Raw genomic sequence first — 12493 nt, 5'->3', positions numbered from 1 at the left:
AACCCCAGTGTACCGCTAGACTTCCCAGAACTTTCCCACACTGTCTGTGATTAATGCCCGATCCAGATGTGATATGATGGAGTAGGACCACGTGAGTCTTATAGAGCTACTGTCCAGCAAGTCTGCAAGTCCCAGAAAAGTTTAGTCCAGTAATCACGATACTTCCAGGCATAATCCTTCACACTGACAGCAGCTGACACTCCCACACCAGTAACTTTCAGGATCAAAATGACACACCCAGAATCCTCTCCTGCAGGCCTTTTTAAAGGGTCAAATTTTCCCACGCTGTGAATCCCTCCCTGCAGGGTTATCCGCGGGTCTTAGGAAAAAGGTCTCCCCTGGTAGAATTCCATTAGGGGCTGTACAGAAGAGTAGTCCTGTCTCTGGGCCAAATGAGATCCCCCACTGTTTTCATGCCACATTATCTGACTCGCTCCTAGTGGAGAACAATGGGATTTTGATGTCATTACTTGGTGATGGTGGGTGATAGCCCGTCACTCTCTGCATTCACCCCTTATAGTCATTTCTGATGTTAGAGGGGCTCCAGCTGCTCCCAGCTTCTTGCCCTTAGTGTCTTTACAGGAAGTGATGCTATCATACCCATGGCTACCAGGGCATGATGACACTTGGGGAACCACAATTACCAGCATGCCCTGGCACCTAGTGCCCACTGGGACATACAGTGCAACAAAGAAAAATGTAAATAAAACACACACACCATTAAAGATTACATTAATTGAAATAAAAACACACCAAAACATTCCTTAATCACCCTATTTATTGCTCACCTATATCCAGGGATCTTCATCATTCACAAAGTCGACATTTTAACCCTGTCAACTTAATGAACGTGTCGACATTCTGAATGTTAACATTTTCATGTTGATATTTCATCTACATCCCCCTGGAAATGCTTTCTTCCGGGCGGTGTGTGTAACTGGTGCTGGATATCTTTGCTGGTTAGTCTGACAGGATCCTCCTGCTTACTTTGGATCAGGACTACTGGCTGGGCATTGAGGTAGGATACTGTGCTCAGCACAAGACAGCCGCGGATTGATTAGGAAATGTAGATGTTACACATTTTACATGATGCCTTTTATGTACAATTATATACATATTTGTTGGTAGTCGATAGTGCATCCAGCTGTCCCTTTAACAAGTACCAACTTATTCTCTTAACTTTCCCAAAGGTTACTTGGTCTCATGATCATAATTAAACATTACACTCTGTGGCGGGGAGGGGGGGTTGCTCCCCTGTTCATGTACTGCTTGGGTGAGGGAGACTCTGCTCTCTCCTCACCACAGCTCCATCCTGGCTCCACTAAATCTTGGATGGGCACCATCTCCAAACTGAAATTTCCCATAGAGCTTGTTTTGTTGACCTTATTGATATGAGATAATTTACTTTGAGAGGGCAAATTATTGGGGGAGTTACTTAATTTGTGGATAGCCCATTGTATTTAAGGTTTCCTCCCCAATTCAAAAACACAGTGGTAGATGTATTGGCTGCTGAAAAATTGACAGTTTTCCTCTCACTCTTTTGAGTGATAGGCAATTGGATTTGATGTCACACTTACATTTTTGCATCATGTGTTTCATCTAATATTCCACCTGCCAACACATCTATGTGTACCTCTACTTTCTGAAGGTGTCTCCTGAGCGCATAGAGTAGGGGTGGCCCATCTGGATGTAGCTAAGCAAAACCAAGTAGTTTTCTGGTGTGCTTCCTAAAGGTGCTCAGCAAATGTCATCTGCAGTTGAAAGACTTAGGATGTGGAAGACCAACGATAAAATCCCAGTAGATATCACATAGCATAGAGAGAAGAGACAATGAGAACAAGTTCTCGCACCCCTAGTTCAGGAATCTGAGATAATGGCTTAATAAAAATTCCTCCACTACTTTCTCTACATTTGTTCTATCCCAAAGACCACCCGACATTCCTCATGTTACCTGTCTATCATCATAATCTCATGACACAAACACAACACTAGGAAACATGATTGATATTTACCAAAGCAATTACTGATTTGATGTATTTGTGTTTTCCGGGTTTGTAGCTGGCAAACACATTCCCGTTTCTCCTGGACATACCTATTTTCAAGCAGAAAATCTTCAAAGCAGGTTTAGATCTACAAGCCTTTGTCAAAAAATACATTGAGCAACACAGGCAGAACCTGAACCCAGCCTCACCGTGGGACTTCATCGACTACTTCCTGGTGAAGATAAAAGAGGTAAACCTATTGCTGTATATTTTATATATCAGGCGATTCTGAAAGGATTATTCCACCCAAAGCTAATAAGTAAATTGTATGTAAAGTAACAAAAACTCACCTGTCTGCACTTCAATGTCCAGACCCCCATCCCCCCCCCCCCCATACACACACACACACACACACACACAGACACTCCTCTATTAGTTTTCTATTCTGATCATCTGGGCATTGGACATTACTATTTTACATATCTCACATTATTCCACCGAAAATAATGTTTTGGTTTTTTTTATGTAATTGTCCTTTAACCTTCTTTTGGTCAGGACTCCTATGATGTCAGTGAGTCAATTTTGTTACCTATGGTTTCAATTCATTATTTATTTTAAATTGTATTACTGTTGGCTAAAAATTAAGTATTTTATGTTTAAAAATGCAACAATTAGGAAGTGCTTGTATGACACTGTAATAAAAAGGATTAATATGTTAGCATTAATTGGCAGTGAGGGGGTCCATCCTAAATAGAATGACAACCTAAAGGATAAGTCCACCAGTTGTGCATGGTAGTTATGGGGGCAATACATACTTGCCTACCTTTGGAATCTCCCAGAAGTGAGTTCTAAAAGGCAAGTGCAATGGACATGACAACTACGTGTCGTATCGCAGCAAGGGGCAGGACTGTTATGACACAATCGACATCGTCAGGATCTACCAAGCGGCCTGATGATGTGAATCACATGGCCCTGTCCTCTTTACAAGTGGAAAGGCAGCACTGGTCTACTCGGTCAGGTGGATGCCCCAAAACTTAAGAATCTCCCAGACGTTCCGTGAGAGTAGGCAAGTATGGGACACTTTTTGCAATGAATGGCACACAGGAGAGGTCTGATAAATAATCTACCAGTTTGGGTTTTGGACTGTGGGAGAAAGCCAGAGCACCAGGAGGAAACCCAATAGAGGTCCACAATTTGCTGCAATACTGTGGATGTTATGTAGTTGTATATAATTCTCAAAATGATTCTGTCCAGATCAGAACTACATCACTGGTCAGGGCCGTCATTGCTTTCTGTCCTATAAACAGACTATGACCAGAGCTCAGAACCAGTAGGAAGCCTGACCAGTGCATCTAGCTGTGGCCCTCAAATAATTACACTAGCAAGGATGGTAAATGTCCCCCTATCCCAATGGTACACGTCTCAACAGAAGGCTATGTGCTACATTTGCCTGCTGGAACTAGTCCATGTACGTCATTTTGGAACATTCACAGATATACAATATGTAAATGTTTTTATAGTGGAGTTATATGTAACTTTGAAATGAAGCTCTCTAATAACAGAGAACAATTTCTTTCAGACATTTTAGGCCCTGTAATATTCCCTTCAGTGTCATCATCGAGTCTTTTTACACCCCCAAGTGGTATGCCTCCTGATAGATATATATGCACCTACAAGACAGAATTGACTCTTAATTCAAATGGACTGGTAGGAGTCTATCAGACACAGCAACACGGACAGAGTTTTCACAATTTTGCCTAAGAACACAGCCATGAATAAAGAATGGTACCAAATCATCCTCCAAGAGCAACTTCTCCCAACCATCCAAGAACAGTTTGGTGATGAACAATGCCTTTTCCAGCATGATGTAGCACCTTGCCATAAGGCAAAAGTGATAACTAAGTGGCTCGGGGATCAAAACATCGAAATTTTGGATCCATGACCAGGAAACTACCCAGACCTTAATCCCATTGAGAACTTGTGGTCAATCCTCAAGAGGCGGGTGGACAAACAAAAACCCACAAATTCTGGCAAACTCCAAGCATTGATTAAGCAAGAATGGGCGACCATCAGTCAGTATGTGGCCCAGAAGTTGATTGACAGCTGCCAGGGGGAATTGCAGAGGTCTTCAAAAAAAAAGGTCAACACTGCAAATATTGACTCTTTGCATAAACTTAATATAATTGTCAATAAAAGCCTTTGACACTTATGAAATGCTTGTAATTTTACTTCAGTATACCATAGCAACATCTGCCAAAAAGATCTAAAAACACTGAAGCGGCAAACTTTGTGAAAACCAATACTTGTGTCATTCTCAGAACTTTTGGCCATGACTGTGGAATGTGCACAGTTCTAAACACGTAGGCCCACAAACACCACTTTATTTAGTGTTCTCTTCTTCACTCCTGTCACAAATGCCCTATTTTGGCCATTCGGTATATATATTTATGTTAGTAATAAGTCTTTCTATAAAGTGATCTGACTTTAATGAAAGGACAGTGATGATATTTCCTGATGTTTCTTCACCAGGAGGAACATCTGACTGGGGGTCATTTCTGTGAAACTAGCCTAATGATGGTAGTCGTAGACCTACTCGCAGCTGGAATGGAAACCACAAGTTCTACCCTGAATTTCTCTCTGGTTGTGATCAGCAGTTTCCCAGAAGTACAAGGTAAGAGTCACATTCTGTATATATAACATTGATTATGAGAATTGATGAGAATTTATCTTGAGACAGCAATGTTGTTTAACTGAACCAGCCTCTAACTACCATCAGTGCCCGGTCCGGAGGTCCTCTCCTGCCTTCTCAGCTATGTTTCTGATACCGGAGTATTTATTTGTTCTTGTTCTTGACTTCCTATACCCTGGTCTTTGTTTTTGTGATCATGTGATACGTCATCCAGATTATATTTCTGATTTGTGATCATATTTTATGCTTCCTGTCATTGATAATTCATTATTTATTGTATTTGTGTAGTCAACCTTCAGCTTGTTGATGACTAACTTATTTATCTGCCCTGCTTTCAACTGATGAGCATTTACCAATTACCAACCAACCTCAGTGGCCGCTTAACTTCCTACCTGTAGGGTCCCGGTGGTTGGTTGAGGCAGAAGACCCACTAAGGCAGGGGTGGGCAAACCAGTCCTCAAGGGCCATATAACAGTTCATGTTTTTAGGATTTCTTTAATCATGCACAGCTGAGTTAATCTATTTGGCTGGGTCAGTAATTATCCCAGCTGTTTCTACAGACAGAAATCCTAAAAACATGAACTGTTATATGGCCCTTGAGGACTGGTTTGCCCACCCCTGCACTAAGGTATCCCTTGTTCCCCTAGCTCAGCAGAATTCCCACCAGCAGATGTGTGGATATAATGCACTTATAATAATAACAATGAGGATGAATGCTCCAATCCGTTGTGATTGGCACTTTCATCCTAACTGGTGATGAGCAAGTCTTGTGCAGTTACCAGTTTATCAGCTTTATCAGAGGATCCCACTGAGTAAAATGTCAGATATAGGTCACTATATGGGTATATTAGCATTAAACACCAGAATGATCAAGTTAAACCTATGAGAATATAGGGGACTGACTTTGTCTCATTCTAGTGTGAGGCACCAATCGTTGCAAAGGGGTGCAGCCAAGGAGTCGAGGGGGAGGGTCTATCAGTGGGATGTGTAAGTTAAACTGGGTGTGCTGAGCTACTGACAAGGGTACAATGTGTAGGGTCCACTTGCCTGGCTGCTAAGGGATATATAAATCTCCATTGGGATCTTCTGCAGTCGGTGGTTCATTGGTGGCTGGTCGCTAGTTCTTGGTGTACATGTAAATTTAGGCTTTTTATCAGGATGTTTATTTTTATTAATTTGGATTCATGTCCACCATCCTAATCATTTATATATTTAGTGAAAGTCCAGCAGGAGATCGATGAGGTGACGCAGTCACTGCGCCCACCGGGAATTATGGACAGGGCACAGATGCCATACACCAATGCCGTGGTCCATGAGATACAGAGAATTTTTGACCTGGCACCAATAGCTCATTACCATGCGTTGACCAAGGACACACACTTTCGAGGATATACCATCCCTAAGGTATGCGCCCATTTATATTGCCGACTTACCAGTTTGCTGAATACTATAGACTTAAGATTTACAGCTCCATCTTTTTGATGGGTGTTACTTCGTCATGCAAAGCCAGCATTCATAGACAATGCATCTTATCTTCATTTCACAAATTCCAAAAGTGGAAACCAGGCGGTTTCAGAATGCAAAGTCTTCGGTCAAGGAGACTGGAGAGCTGAAGCGTCTGAGGTGTCCCAGCCACTCTGGCAGTGTTCCAATGAACCCAAAAGGAGTATTACCTCTTGGGAGTCCAAGGTTCGCCCCAGGATCTGGACTGTGGAATCTAAGTCCTAAAACTAAGTTTGGGTGAAACGTTGCTTGAATTGATAGAAACCAGGGTTGCCTTAATATTTTGTTCGGGATAGAACAAAGTTAGCCTCTGATCTATGCAAACACAAATATTTCCAATTGGGGAATAAGCCGGGGAAGCTGTTAGCTCGGGCATTTAAAGCCCAACGCGCTGACACCAGTGAGAGAGAGTCTCATTTGACAGGAGAAATAGCCTCAGCTTTCCACGCCTGCTATTCCCATTTATATAGCATAGTGGGTTCCTCCCTGGTGGCAACACCTGACTTCAAGTGGGAACTGATTGATGATTATCTCCAGAAATGCAATTTTCCCAAACTCTTGGAGTCTGACAGGGAGATGCTGGAGCAACCATTTACTGTGAAAGAATTGGCAAAAGCCCTGGACCAGATGGTTTCACAATTAGTTATTATAAGATGTTTGGCCAGGTATTAAATCCGCTCCTCCTAGGAGCCTTCATCGAGGTCTCTGATATGTCTGGCTTCTCCTGGCAGTTGCTTGAAATGTATGTTACGATTATTCCTAAGGAGGGTAAGGACCCCTCCCTGTGCTCCAGCTATCGCCCGATCTCCCTGTTAAATGTAGACCTAAAACTCTTTGCGAAATTGACGGCGAATCGCTGAAGAACCTCCTACCAGACCTTATACATAGCGATCAGGTGGGCTTTGTCCCGGGCCACGAGACACTGGGCAACACAACCAAGATTATAGATCTGATACAGGTGCTTGATAGTAGACGTACTCCGGCCCTATTATTATCAACTGATGCAGAGAAGGCCTTTGACAGGGTAGATTGGCGATATCTGGAGGGAGTGCTGGAGCACTTGGGACTGGGCCCGGTATATTTTCACAGAATCCTCTCCCATTAAAGAAATATTACTGCTCACATTAAAATGAATGGCTCTCTGTCAGACATATTCTCCATCTATAATGGCCCGCACCAGGGATGCCTGCTTTCCCCATTAATATTTGTTCTGTGCATGGAGGCTCTGACTCGATCTATCAGGAATAACCCAGATGTGACGGGGGTGGGAGGGTTGGCGCACAAGTTGGCCCTCTTTACAGATGACTTGCTGGCAACAGTAACCAACTCTACAGTTTCACTTCCCAATTTAATGCTCGATTTTGAGAGGTTTGGGGCACTGTCAAACTTTAAAATTAATTATTCTAAATCCATGGCCCTTAATCTTTCCATCCCCCCACGCGTTCTCAAGGGTCTCTGGGGCTCCATCCCCTTCACCTGGCATCCTTCTCGAATCAAATATCTAGGGGTAGTGTTGCCCAGAGACCTCTCTGACCTATATAATATAAGCTTTGTCCCTCTAATACCCATATTTTGCGCAGAGTTCAGGCACTGGTGATCTTGTGGATTTTTCTGGCTAGGGAAGATGAATATAATTAAAATAAACATTTTACCGAAACTTTTATATCTGCTCCAGACATTCCCAATACACATCCCCCTCGATAGTTCCTGCATCTTCAAAAATTGGCCTGCGAATTTATATGGGCAGCTGGGCCTCCCAGATTCTGCCATGACATCTTATACAGATGAAAGACACAAGGGGGCCTTCAGTTGCCTTTTTATGCTAAATATCACCAGGCTGTCCTCCTCAATGGGTTCATGGAATGGGCTAGGGTTCCACCATGCAGGCAGTGGGTGCATATTGAGGGACAGGAGATGAATATTTCCACCGTTGTCCTCCCCTGCCTGCCCAAGCTCCCACACTCCTCTCATCCCACTATTGGTCCCACACTCCAATGCTGGGCCAGATTGCGCACTTTGACATTCATCTCATCCTCATTGTCCCCTCTTACCCCATGACTGCTAACCCAGACTTTACCCCCAGACTGACACCAATGGCCTTTAGAATGTGGTCCTATGGAGGGGTGGTCAGGAGTGGTCAGCTGGTGGCCAGTGGCCGTGTATGCGCCTTTTCCTCCTTGCAGGAAAAATTGGGTCTACCTATATTAGAGTTTTGGTTGTACTTGCAAGCTAGACACTACGGTGGAGGGGTGTAATGCAGGGATCGAGTAGAAGCCTGTCCAGCTTTGAGGAGCTGTGCTGTGTCCATAGAGCCGAAACATACTGTCTCAACCATATGGCAATTGTTTTTTATTAACCTCTACCTGGCTATACTGGTGTATTGGATAGAGAACTGGGGAGGCCTCCCTCCAATCAGTTCTGTACCAAAGCGTTCCAGTTCACTATGGCAAGCTCTACAAGCCTTTCGGTAGTGCAGACGTGGGACAAAGTTCTTTATCGTTGGTACAGATGTCTCTCTCAGTTAAGTAAGATGCACCCGGGTGTCTCGGAATTGTGCTGGAAATGTGGATCCCCCCTCCAAATTTGGTGGTTGTGTCCTATAATAATACAATACTGGCGCGGGGTGAGAATAGTTTTGGAGGAAATCATAAGCTGTCCAGTCCAAGATGGCCCTGATTTTAGGCAGTTCAGCTCCTCGGATATTGCTATCTCTCAGTATATATAATACTTACTCTGACATTTGAGTAATGCAGCAATAGCAGTTATTCCAGTCCATTGGCGGTCCGCCGCCGCGCCTAGCATTCAAGAATGGTTCAGACGGATTGATCTTTACAGTCTCATGGATGACATCATCCTATCTGGTCAAAAAAAAGTCACCGAATGTGCGCCAAAGTGCCTCCGCTGGCTTGAATTGAAAGAGTCTCCATCTTTCCGCTTTCTTATGGACTGTGGGTGGCCCCCTATGGCTGAGGGATTGTGTGGGTAGATAAGTCAATGGACAGACAGGAGTCAACCCTCCTCTCATTCCCCCCCTCTCTCACTCCCCTCCTTCCACCCCCTCTTTATTCCCTCTTTCTTTCTTCTCTATTGTCTGCTTTGTTTTGTTTGTCTCTATATTTAACGCCATTTATTAGTTGACGGAATATGTTGTTTCGAGTTACTAATGCTAATATATTCAGTCCATCTGCTGTATACATGTCTTTATTCTTTCAATAAAAACAAATTACACAGAAAACTGAGTTTGGATGGAGGATCAAGATATCAGATTAGCAAAACTTGAAGGCTCCAGGGCTGAGAAGGATCTGAGCCCCCATACAGGTGGCTGTACCTGGACAGTAACATTTCCGTAACACTATAGTGAATGTAAAGTGAACAGGCTGACCCTCCTGAAGAGATAAGGGGGTCAGCCTGGTTTGGTTAAAGGGGCGGCGTGATGTCTTGTCTATCCCCAGCCCCGTGTATAAAAAAAAAAAAAGTATTAAAAAAAATTGCATGTAAATTTTAATGGGGTCTGTAATCACTTAAAGAAACATCTCCTATAGCAGCTATATGAGCCAATAAGCACCAGGGCCATCTTAACAACATTATGGGCCCCTGGGCAAAGCAGTGCACCGGGGCCCCTAGATATAGATATATAGATAGATACAGATACAGATAGAGATATAGATAGATGTACTTGCTCAGTGACCCTTGAAGGTTTTTTTTGCAGATTTTTTTCTTTTGCAGGATTATTTATTCTCATTTAGAACAGTGCCTTTGGGGTCCCCTTGCCCGTGGGGCCCCCGGGCAGCTACCCATCGTGCCCAATGGAAAAGATGGCCCTGATAAGCACCCTTTTACCGGTGCCTGTTCCTTGTGTGTACACCTATTAATCCATCAACCAGCTGTCTGGTGTAGAGCTCAGCATCCTCATCAGCGTTCTGTCAGCTACACAGCAGTCCTGATCCATAGTAAGTGGTCAGGAAGGACTGAGCCCAACTAACTAGTAAAGAGGCGCTGCAGTTACTATGTATTACCCAAGAAATATTAGCCTGATGGTGTCAGTGATATCCTCCTACAACTGTGTGAAGCCCAGTGATGTACAGATGAAGATAACAATCAGTGAGGGGCTGGTTTGGTCAAGTGGTGCCAGGAGGAGTAATTGCTGACAATCATAATGTGTGGTTGACCGGGGGGGTCAGAGGAAGTCCTTCCTCACAGTCCTCCATCAGTCCTCCATCAGTCCTCCATCAGTCTTTCTGTACATTTATACAGTGAGGCCATTTCTGAAAATGATTTTACAGGTACAGGGGTGATCCACCTTTTCTATACTTTGATTATTAATATTATATTTGCACAGAGCCTAAATGAGAATTGGATAATTAGCCATAAATGGGAGCAGAGGTGTTACATAGGCCAATTGGCTTTAATACAGATGTAACAAGTGTTACATTTACAAATAACACATCATGATTTTATTGCACCCTGCTGTTCATGTCTCCATTTCACATCACATTACTATAATGTAATGTGGCACTGTAGCACAATGGTTAGTACTGCAGTCTCATAGTTGCCTCTCTGGAGCCACAGGTTCAATCACAACTAAGGCACTGTCTTTGTAGAGTTTTGTATGTTCTCCCCATGTTTATGTGGGTTTCTTCTGGGTGTTCTGGTTTCCTCTCACAGGCCAAAATCATCCTGGTAGGCTAATTGGCGTCTGAAAATTAACCTTAGAGTGTGCGTTTGTGCAATAGGGAAAATGGTTTGTAAACTTTGCTGAACTTTGATTAAATATTGTTTGTGCTGCGTACTATGGTGGTGCTATATAAATATAGGTTAATAATAAAATGTCTTCCAATCCTTTATATTGTTTGCTTTAAATAACATTAAGGGTAAAACAACTCCAGTCACAGTACATAGCACGAGTGACAAAGAAAAAACAATAGTAATAAAAGAAATATTACAAGGATGACCTGGGTGGCAGAGTGCAGGAAGCATCATTGGCGGAGAGCATAAAAGACATAGGACAGCAAATCTGGATGACCGGAGGAGAGCAAAACCTTGAGGAAAAACCAAGATAAGAAACAAGGATGGAGGGTCCTGCTCAGGAGAGCTTACATTCTACAGGGAAGAGAGTCTGGTTTGGTGAAGCTAAAGCTGGCGTACATGAGGAAATCTAATGCTGTCAGCTCTGCTCCGGAGAGCAGAGCTGGACAGCGCATGTGTGGAGGGATCACATGATCCCTCCCTGTCACTCACAGCTCTCTCTCTGCAACGATAGTTGCAGAGACAGAGAGGGGATCTGTGTGCGCATGTCCAGTTCTTGGAACTGGACATGCGCACTTGAAGAGTGAGGAGAAGACCTGAAGACAGCGCTTCCGAAGAGGGGGGTAAGTATGTTTTTTTTTTTATCACTGAAACAGCAGTTTTTCGGAACTGCTGTTTCTCTGCAGGGCTGTACATAAATGTGAGAAGTAGTTCAATCCTTATCATTGCGATAAGGATTGAAAACTACTTTTCACTTTATGTGAAATAATGATAAATGTGCCCCTTAGAGGCGGGAGTGAGAAACAGTAGTTAGAAGGAGGAAAGGCGGTTGTTGGCCGAGTGGAAGGGAGAGGAGGAAGTGTGGAGGGAGATAAGGTTGGAAACATAGGGGGAGAGGAGCGGGCTCTGCAGGTGACAGAGGAGTTTGAATTGGAATCTCTAGGGGATAGGGAGCCGGCGGAGGGAACGGGAGAGGGGGCGGCAGATGCAGAGCGTTAATAAAGGAAGATAAATCTTGATGCAGCATTAAGGAAAGATTGAAGAAGAGAGAGAGGGAGGCCAGACAGAAGAAGGTTTCCATAGTGGAGGTGAGAGATCAGAGAGTGGATTCATGTTTTGGTATATAAGTGCAATAATGACTAAATACATTGTATCACTGGGGCTCCCCAGGATATAACAGCAGCACATGATCCTATACATTATATAAATGGGACTATCAATCTCAGAGTCTGTTGCACATAGTGCATGAAATGTCAGTCCAAATGTCATTAACATTTATATTTTTGATTGAGAGCAATAAACACTTTTATCTGATTTTACTCCAATGATTTGGTTTAAATGAAGATCTTTCTGTAATGTATTATTGAACCAATATATTATGTAACTGTCTCTCTCCTCTACCACTATAGGGAACAACAGTGATCCCATTCATCTCATCTGTGCTATCTGATCCCTCCCAGTGGGAGACCCCCCAAGAGTTCAACCCGGGGCATTTCCTCGATGACAAGGGGAAGTTCCGGGCAAAGCCTGCATTCATGGCCTTTTCAGCAGGTAAGAATGACATTTATTCTGT

At 43.4% G+C, this 12493-nt stretch overlaps 1 protein-coding gene across 1 annotated transcript in view; it reads left to right on the top strand.

The window, feature by feature from the left end:
* LOC142158009 (cytochrome P450 2C20-like) overlaps positions 1 to 12493 on the top strand; it is a 36872-nt gene that overhangs the window by 23369 nt on the left and 1010 nt on the right. The window contains exons 6-9 of the mRNA XM_075211572.1: positions 2059 to 2232; positions 4512 to 4653; positions 5888 to 6075; positions 12330 to 12471. Coding sequence (XP_075067673.1) covers positions 2059 to 2232; positions 4512 to 4653; positions 5888 to 6075; positions 12330 to 12471 — 646 coding nt within the window. The remainder of the gene's footprint in view (positions 1 to 2058; positions 2233 to 4511; positions 4654 to 5887; positions 6076 to 12329; positions 12472 to 12493) is intronic.

Source organism: Mixophyes fleayi, chromosome 5 (assembly GCF_038048845.1).
Source record: "Mixophyes fleayi isolate aMixFle1 chromosome 5, aMixFle1.hap1, whole genome shotgun sequence".
NCBI classification, from domain to species: domain Eukaryota; kingdom Metazoa; phylum Chordata; class Amphibia; order Anura; family Limnodynastidae; genus Mixophyes; species Mixophyes fleayi.
The sequence above is the reverse complement of the archived record's forward strand: the minus strand, read 5'-3'. Positions and strand labels throughout refer to the sequence as shown.